The 8,294-nt window shown below is 60.4% G+C and overlaps 3 protein-coding genes across 3 annotated transcripts, besides 8 other annotated features; all 3 read right to left on the bottom strand.

The window, feature by feature from the left end:
- Positions 1-506: 506 nt before the first annotated feature.
- Positions 507-1,538, bottom strand: Tco025E_02315 (putative serine-threonine dehydratase; the record flags this gene model as incomplete). The annotated part of the gene is made up of 1 exon (XM_029369243.1): positions 507-1,538. One exon carries the CDS (start codon positions 1,536-1,538, stop codon positions 507-509), a length of 1,032 nt encoding a protein of 343 aa, XP_029230646.1.
- Positions 1,539-1,574: 36 nt separating this feature from the next.
- Positions 1,575-1,593: a microsatellite.
- A 127-nt stretch (positions 1,594-1,720) lies between these two features.
- Positions 1,721-1,758: a microsatellite.
- Positions 1,759-1,992: 234 nt separating this feature from the next.
- On the bottom strand, positions 1,993-4,044 carry Tco025E_02314 (putative protein AF-9; the record flags this gene model as incomplete). The annotated part of the gene is made up of 1 exon (XM_029369242.1): positions 1,993-4,044. The coding sequence occupies one exon, from the start codon at positions 4,042-4,044 to the stop codon at positions 1,993-1,995; it is 2,052 nt and encodes a 683-aa protein (XP_029230645.1).
- A 196-nt stretch (positions 4,045-4,240) lies between these two features.
- Positions 4,241-4,265: a microsatellite.
- A 797-nt stretch (positions 4,266-5,062) lies between these two features.
- Positions 5,063-5,095: a microsatellite.
- Positions 5,096-5,343: 248 nt separating this feature from the next.
- Positions 5,344-5,377: a microsatellite.
- A 307-nt stretch (positions 5,378-5,684) lies between these two features.
- Positions 5,685-7,820, bottom strand: Tco025E_02313 (uncharacterized protein; the record flags this gene model as incomplete). The annotated part of the gene is made up of 1 exon (XM_029369241.1): positions 5,685-7,820. One exon carries the CDS (start codon positions 7,818-7,820, stop codon positions 5,685-5,687), a length of 2,136 nt encoding a protein of 711 aa, XP_029230644.1.
- Positions 7,821-8,015: 195 nt separating this feature from the next.
- Positions 8,016-8,036: a microsatellite.
- A 1-nt stretch (position 8,037) lies between these two features.
- Positions 8,038-8,081: a microsatellite.
- A 147-nt stretch (positions 8,082-8,228) lies between these two features.
- Positions 8,229-8,292: a microsatellite.
- Between the last annotated feature and the right edge of the window lie 2 nt (positions 8,293-8,294).

The following is an 8,294-nucleotide window of genomic DNA, read 5'->3' as shown; positions in this document are numbered from 1 at the left end:
TCGCTCACCCCCCCCACCCCCGCACACCCGTCAACCGCTGCGCTCACTCGTCGCCTTGTGCGAACTCGGCCGCCGCGGTGGACTCAGAAAGCGGCGGCCGTTGAGGATGACAAGGGGCAAAGAAGATTATGGGGAAGGAAACAGAGTTAGCGAGCATGTCACCCACGCAGTTGCCTCGCCCCGCCCGGTCGCAGACTCGCTCCATAAACTTCATTACAAACGTGTCCCCCGCACCCCTCTCATTGCGGGGGTTGTTTTATACCTGTTTTGCTCTTCTTCACCCCACCCACCGCCACAACGTGTCCCCTTTCGCCGCGGTGCAACGCGAAGCAACGGAAAGGAGTAAAAAAGCCGCAATTGGTGAAAGACCACGAAGAGTTCAAAAAAAAAGTAGGAGAAAATCTCTTTTTTTTTCTCGTTTTAAAGTTTTGTCGTGGACCTTTTTAGGCAAAAACAACCCGCGCCACGTCACCGCCCACACTTGTTGCTGCTGGCCGCTGGAAGCATCAGAGCCGCGCCAGCCGCGGGATGTCGTCGAGGTCGACATTGCCGCCTGCCAACACGATACCAATGTGATCGTACTGCGACAAGGACGCCGGCCGCGTCAAAACGGCAGCCACGGCTGTTGCTGCACTATCGTCGACCACCAGCTTGCAGCGCTCATACACAAAGCGGAAAGCGTCACGCTTTTGCCTCTCCGTCACCTTGATCACACCGTCCACGTATTTATTTACACATTTTGCGGCCGTGGCGTTTAACGGCGTGCGCAGCTGGCGCGCCACATCGACGGCGTTGTTGGCGTGCTGCGTGCTGTGGTCCTGGTCGCCGCCGCCTTCCCCCTTGTTGACGGCAACGACAGGCCCGTCCTCGAAGTCGCTGTTGGGATCTCGTGCGTCACATTCGGCGGCGAAGACGGCGACGTTCGGCTTCATGCCCTTCACCGCGAGGGCGACACCCGCCAAAAGTGCTCCCTCGCTCGCCGGCACCACCACGGCATCGAGGCGGCCGTCGGTCTGCAGCATTAACTCCACCCCCAGCGTTCCGTAACCCGCGATCAACCAGTCATCCTGTGGGTGAACAAAGACACAGGCGTTTACCCCATTCTTTTTGCTGGTATTATTGTTGTCACTTACAAGCTTTTGCGTGAGTTTCATCTGCTCATCTCGTGCGTCGCCGCAGCGGTAGACCTTCCCACTGTAGTGGGCAATGGAGTGCACGACGACGTCATTGGCCCGCTTAGGTATCACAATGTGCCCCGTCGCAGAAAATGAGCTGGCGGCGAGGGCGACCGCAAGCCCAAGGTTGCCGGTGCTCTGCGCCACAAAGTGGTTGATGCTAAGGTCCAGCAGTTTGGTGCGAATCACAAAGTTCATTCCACCGCGAAGATTGTAGCTTCCCGTACGCTGCAGATTCTCGCACTTTAGCGCAACCTCGTGCCCGGAAAACTGCTGTATTGAGTTGCTCGCGATCACAGGCGTCTCATGGACGTAGGGCCGTGTGGCCTTGTAGGCCATCATCACGTCATGAAATGTGGGCATCTCAATATACACGCTCTTATGAATGAACGCACACGCGTGTGTGTGTGTGTGTGTGACTTTCCGTCTGTTTTACACGCGTTGTTGGTTCCGTGTCGCCTACTCTGGGTGCTGCTGTTACTTTTGTTGTTGTTCCTTATTCACGCTTCTTCCCTCTTGCGTAGACCCCCCATCGGGAAGGAAGGAAAAATAAAAATAAAAAATAAATAAAAAAGTAATAAAATCAGTTGTCAGCGCCGATACCCGGAGAGGCGGTGGCAACAAAAAGAAAAAAAAAGGGATGCATGCAAAGTACCTCCATCACGTGAGTTCAGAGGGGTACGGAGAGACAGAGAGGGAGAGACGACGACGCGGCCCGCCAAGTTCAGTGGCACATTTGTAGCAGTCACTGCACGCGACTGCGCCCCCGGTTGTGAGAGACACGCCCCTGCTTGTACGGGCGGAAGGCACGCGCGGCTCAGCTGTAGTGCTGGTAGGTCTGCGCCGCCTGCCGCAGCACCAACTCACGCCGCATCTTCTCAATGGCCTCCACGAGACCCTTCTTTGCTGTCGTTAGCGCCGACAGGTCCATCTCCGCGCCGGCGAGTTTCCGTCGCCCCCGCGGCGGCTTTACGACGATCGGGGTGTCGACGCCGTAGAAGGCGGGTGACAGCGGTGGTTGTTCGTGTTCCTGTTTTTGCGGCCCCCCGTAGGGCGGGGACAAAAACGCATCGGTGCTCGAGAGCTGTGTGCCGGCCGGAGACGGCAAGGTCGCCCCAACACTCTCAAGGTACGACTCAGCCAGCACCGCATCGTCAGGCTCCTCCTGCAGAATGTACCCCCAGCACGAGACACCGTTCTCGGAGAACGCCGCGGCAACGCCCAACGGGGCGGCGCCGCCGGCGAGAAGTTTCTGCTGACGTTGCTGTGGCTGTTGCGCCATCGTCCGGGCCGTCTTGACGGTCGCGATGCGGCGGCGCAGCATGCTTGGCAAAGCCTCCGCCACCTCCATCATGGGCGCGGGTGGATCCGGCACAACAATCTCATCGTATTGCTCCGTCACGACCGGCGCCTGCACGATGGTGTACCCGACGTGCTCCTCCGGCTCATAGGGCCGGCCAAGGGGCGGAATGCAGTGCGCACGGCGGGGACGGTGCGAGAAGCGCAGCAGGTGCGAAAGCGTCACAACACCTGGAGACATTTCCAGTGTTGCGAGCGCCGGCTGTCCGGGGGGTCGGGCCTCGCTCGGCTGCGCGTCACCGCCACGGGGCCTGTCGTTAGCATCACTGCCTGCGCCACCCTCCTCCACCTTTACCTCCGCCTTGACGATGCCCCGTCTGCCGTCACCGGAGACCGTGGCCGCCGTGGTCACTGGTGACGCGACCGCAGTCTCACTGTGGTAGCGGTGCCGGCTGAGCACATGCACAACAGGCGACAAGACGGGCCCGCGTGTGAGGCCCGACAGTGGCACAATCGGCTGCAACGCCAGGAACGTTGACGCCACCTTAATCTCCGATTCACAGCTTGCCGTTGCGGCGAATGCGGAGGAGGAGAGCCTCACCCGAATGGGGCGCGGGTAGTGCCGCAGTTGCACCTGCATCTTGACGACAAACTCGCCCCAGCCCACCTCGGTCAACTCAAACGGCGCCGTCCGCACAACACGCTCACTCGGTGTGAAGGAGGGGTCGAGGATGAAGCGCACCGACTCGATGCATTGCGCCAGGTACTCCGTCTCGTTAAAAAGGCCACGGATGTACACTGTCCATTGGTGACTCTTGTCGCGGCTTTCGATGTTTATGAGACGCACAACGCCGCCCACAACGACGGGCAGCACCGCCTCCCGCCGGCGGCCATCGCAACTGACCGTGTCGTCGTCGCTGCCGCCCTCACTGTCGGCTTGTTCCCGCTCCCTTGCAACGCTGTTGCTGTCGCGCGACCTATACGAACCATGCACGTCTTCCTCCTCACTTCCCTCACCCTCGTCATACCCATCTTCCTCTTCGTAGTTGCTACTGTTATTGGTGTCGTTCCTGTCCCCATTGCTCTGCGCTCCACGAGGGTGCCAGTACGGCTGGCGCTGGCATCGGACGGGGCCCTCTCCGCTCCCACCGCTACTGCCACTGCTGCTACTACGTTCGCTGCTGCCGCTGCTGTTGTTGCTCTCCTCGCCCCCGTTGCCGTCCTCGCTCGCGCTGGCTCCCCTCCTCCCTGCGCCGCCGGGCCGCCGCCGCTTCAACGAGTCTGCGCCTCCTGCAGCGACCGTCTCCCCATCCAGGCTATTGCGTGCGGCCAACGTCACATACAACGTGGTCGGCACCACCGCCGTAGACGCCGCAAGCGACAACCGCTGGCCGCCGAAGGAGCACGCATAGCCGTCCACCCAGGCCGCCGTGTGCCGCAGCGGCGAGGGCGGGGGCGGCAGCGTTGCGACGAGGAGTTCGCGCAAAGTGCGGGTGACGCGGCAGTCGGTCGAGGCCTCGTACACACCGCCGTCAAAGTGTATGGTAAAGACCCGTGTGAAGATCGCCATTGACCTCGCACAGGGCTCACCCGCCGTATCTTCCTCCACTCACGCACACACACGGAGAGAGAGGGAGTGAGACTTCTGCTTCACCTCCTTTTTATTTATTCCCTTTCGGTAGGACGCTCAGCACCCCCAGAAAAAAAAACACACGCACACGCACACCGCAAATATAATTGCGCTGCAGATCCCCTGCGGCGCGCGAGTGTGTGTGTGTGTGTGTGTGTGTGCGGCAGACGGAGTGACTGGGAGGGGCGCAGAGGGCAAAGAAAAGGCCTGGAAGGAGAGAGGAGCCTGACAACAACAACAACAAGAGGTGAAAATAGGAGGGGAAAATGGGGTGGGGTGCGGACGAGGAGGGCGGCATCAGCAACACGAGTCCGTCCGTGGCGTGTCAATGCGCCCCGGAAACCCTCGTCTTGCCTCTCACGCACGCCGTAAGAGCCGCCACCCGCCCATCCTCACAGAAGTCTCCTTCTTCTCCCTAGTGCCTGCCCCTTTTCTCCCCCAACCGCACTGCAGTAAGAAGTAACGTTGATGGTATTTTTTTTAATATTACGTTTTTTTTCCTTTTTGCTGCTTTTCTGTCCCGTGCAGGCGCACGCGTGGGAGCGCTCGCCGCTCCACACTCCCACCCCGCTTACGGGGCGATGACGCCCGCAAGCCGACTTGATCGCAAGCGAAAAGGGCAGGCGGGGGGAAGGGAGGGAGGCCGCCACCCGGGAAGTGCAGCACACAAAAGGCGCAAATGTCGATTGGATCCATTGCGAGGGCACCACCTCCTCACTCTCACCCAAGTTTTTTTTTCTTTTTTCCTCTTCTTCTTGTCACTGCGGCCCAGCCTGAGGGCCACACACTGGCGTGCAAAGACCCAGCGCCGGGCCACGCGTCACTCGGCCCGCCGCCTCTGTCGCCTAAGTGGGCCCCAGAAAGCACGGAGTGTGTTGCTTGTTGAATCCCCACCAAACATTCTGTCACACTTCACTTCTTTTTTATTTCGTTCCAATTCTTGTCGCACAAAGTAACGTAAAAAAAAAATAAGTACTAAAAATAACAATAACTCAACACGTGAGTGCTGAAAGAGAAGCAGAATGTTTTACTCCTCCTACCACCGCGCCATCAGCATGTAGGCAAGGATAAAAATTTTTGGTATGTCTGCTGAGCTACGGCGCATGCCACAGATCCATAGGGCACACAGATGCATGGGCACTTTCTCCCCGTCCCCCTTTTTCCCTCAATATGTCTCCGCTAATTCCGTTTTCACGTCTTCCAACGATTCGTCGTCTTCTGTCGGTCCGGGCGCCCTTTCGCCGCCCCGCCGCCGCGGGGCCGCATCCCCCGCTTCAGCCCAAAGATTTCTTTATTTTGCGTCACGCACGCGGAAAAAGAGAGCACAGGGATGCGGCGTGCACAGAACGGCGCAAGCCAGGGCTTCCGCCGCGCACAACACTCCCTCCCACCCCCTTCATCTAAATCACATTAGCGCCATCACAAATGTGTCAATCATCTTCGTCGTAATACATAACTGTGCCCACTTGTTGCTTTCCTCGTTGTTTTACATCGCCGCTTCCCCCCCCCCCCTCTCCCTCCCTCGCTGAGTTCGCCCAAGTTGTGGGCGAGGGAAGAGGGAGGATGCATGCCGCACTGTGCTACGACTCGTCAAGCATCGCTGCAACGTTTGTAAAGCCAGCCTCGCGGGCGCAGTCCGTGGCGGTGAAGCCGTGCACGTTGCGCAGCCCAACCAGCGCCCCTGTAGCCGGGTGCCCAAAACGCAGCCACTGCACAACCTCCGCCCGACCGCCCTGCGCCGCGCTGTGCAAAATGGTGTTGCCGTTGTGGGAGCGCAGGGCCCGTAGCTCTATTATTGGCACCGACGGCGAGGCCTGCAAGAGTATCTTGAGAACATCCGTGTGGCCGTACCACGCGGCAATGTGCAAGATGGTGCGGCCTGAGTAGTCTCGCACATTCTCAAAACCACGCGACAGCAGCGGATCATCATCGCGAAGCTTTTGGAACAAGGCCGTGTTCCCCTCCGCAGCAGCCGCAAGAAGCTCGTCAGGCCACTGGTACAACGCGAGGGAGCTGTGGGCGGTGCCAAGCGCCGCCGCCGCCGCCGCGGCTGGCGTGCGTCCGCGAGAGGAGGAACGTGTGCCACCGGCAGACAAAGAGCGACGGTTATCCCGCATGGAAATTGCAGCCGTGCGGTGGGGCCCACGATCAGCCAGGGGTACGGCCTTCACCGCTGCCCTTTTCGTGGCTGAGGTATTAGTCGTCGTCGCCGTCGAGGGCGGCGACGCTGCAGCACTCCCACTGCGCTCCTTCACGTACGCCATGACAGTCACTTTTTTTTTAGGCTTTGCATCATTCCCCCCCGCGGCAGTCGTGGTGGTCGGTGCGGCCGTGGGTGCAGCTCCTGCCCCCGTAACGGTGCCTGACGGCGCCGTTACTGATGGTGGTGCTGGTGCTGGTGGCGGCGGCGGCGGCGGCGGTGGCGGCGGTGGCACTCCAGCAGTTGCCGCGGGGAGCAAAGAATTCACGGCCCCTTGCTGCTGCCGAAGCTGCACAGGAGCCTCCTGTTGGGGTCGAGTACAACTAGGAGTGGGAGTAGAGGACGAGGCGAAGGTCGAGTTAGGCGTCAGACTGCCGTTCACTGAAGGGGGCGTTGCCACTGGCGTGAATCGGACGGTTGGCTGTGACGGGGGAGGCGGCACCTGCCGCGAGCCACCTCCCCCCGCCATGGCGCCACTTGCACTTCCCACCTGCTGTACATTTCCAGCATCATCTACCGCCGCGGTGCCGTGCACGCATGGCTGCATAACATGCAATGACTGCGCAGCGGGAATAACCGGACTATTAGCGGCGACAGGGTATTGACCGCTTGAAAAGCCGGGCATCTTTAGCGATTCCACACTTCTGGCGACAGAAAAGGACGGATTGGCGGGCAACTGCTGCATCGGCACCACCGACGACGGCGGCAGTGAGGCAATCATAACAGGGTTCTGCGGCGTCACACGCTCACTGGAATTATGCAGAGAAGGCTGGGTCGCAACCACCCCAAGTACCCCATTCGGCGCACCGGCGGCGCTTGGCTGCTGCAGAGGTGGCGGTTGTGTTGCGGCGGACACCAACGAAAGCTGCGGCGGTTGCGCGGGTACAGGCTGCACCGGCTGCGGTGGCTGTGACACCTGCGGAACTTCAAGAGGCCCACCGAGGGAAGTTGGAAACGCCCATTGTGGCGCGGCCGCGGGCTCGTGTTTTTCTAACGCAGCGTACGCCGAGGTGAGCTTCCCGGGTCCACTATCGTCGCGCAAAAACTCTGGAAGGTCGTCGTTGGCCGCACTCTGTTGGGTCTGCGCCGCCACCTCGCCCGGTGTCACGATGGCAACCTCGTACGATATTTCCAGTGAGCCGCAGCCATCACGAGCCTTTTGCGAGAGCGCAACGTTACCGCCGTGCCCGAGCGGCAGCGTGCGGCGGGTCATTGGCAGGGCCGAGAAGAGTGTCAGGGTGGCGCTGCCGAGCAGCTCGTCCGTCCCGCCCTGCGTTGCCTTGTTGAGCACCCGCAGCGTCAGAATGGTCGGCAAGGGGCAGGCGGTGAAGGTGAGGGTGGCGTCAAACGACGGGTTCGTTGTTCCGCGAACCACGGCGGTTGCCTGCGTCTGCTGGCCAATCGTGGCCGTCACGTAGGGGTCCGAGCTGCCGTCCGTGTTGAGAGCGACGAGGGACTCCGCGCGGTGCAGCGTGAGGGTGACGCGCCCCTGTTGGATGCTACCTCCAAAGGACATGTCTTTGCCTGCGCTCGTGGGGCTGCCGCTAGGGGGAATCTAATCGGGCCCACGCGTAGTCCGCAGGTGCGTATGTGTGTTCCACCGCGTAACTAGCAAGGCGCAGAGCGGCGCATGGATGGGTTGCGCGCCGTGAAGAAAAGGCGGAGGAACACAAAAACAGTCGTCGTGGGCGGCAATGCAGAAAGGTGAGAAGTGTGTGTGTGTGTGTGTGTGCCGGGGCGGGGCGGGGCGGGAGGGGAGAAGGGGGAGGCGAGGGCGCCGCAGATCGCCCAGGCCCAGTCACCACCGCACGCACACCCACACCCGCTGCCACGAATGCCCAGAGGGGTGGGAGGCTGCGGGCCAGCAGCGGGAGGGAAAAACAAATGGAGTGCAATGCGAGATGAGGTATCACACAAAGTAGCCAAACAAAGAAAAAAAAAAAAAAACTGAAAAAATATAGACAACGCAGAGAAAGAAAAAGAAAAAAGA

This window comes from Trypanosoma conorhini, assembly GCF_003719485.1.
Source record: "Trypanosoma conorhini strain 025E chromosome Unknown Tco_14.4_contig_00089, whole genome shotgun sequence".
Lineage (NCBI taxonomy): Eukaryota > Euglenozoa > Kinetoplastea > Trypanosomatida > Trypanosomatidae > Trypanosoma > Trypanosoma conorhini.
Note: the sequence above shows the minus strand (reverse complement) of the source record. Positions and strands in the feature narration are given on the sequence as shown.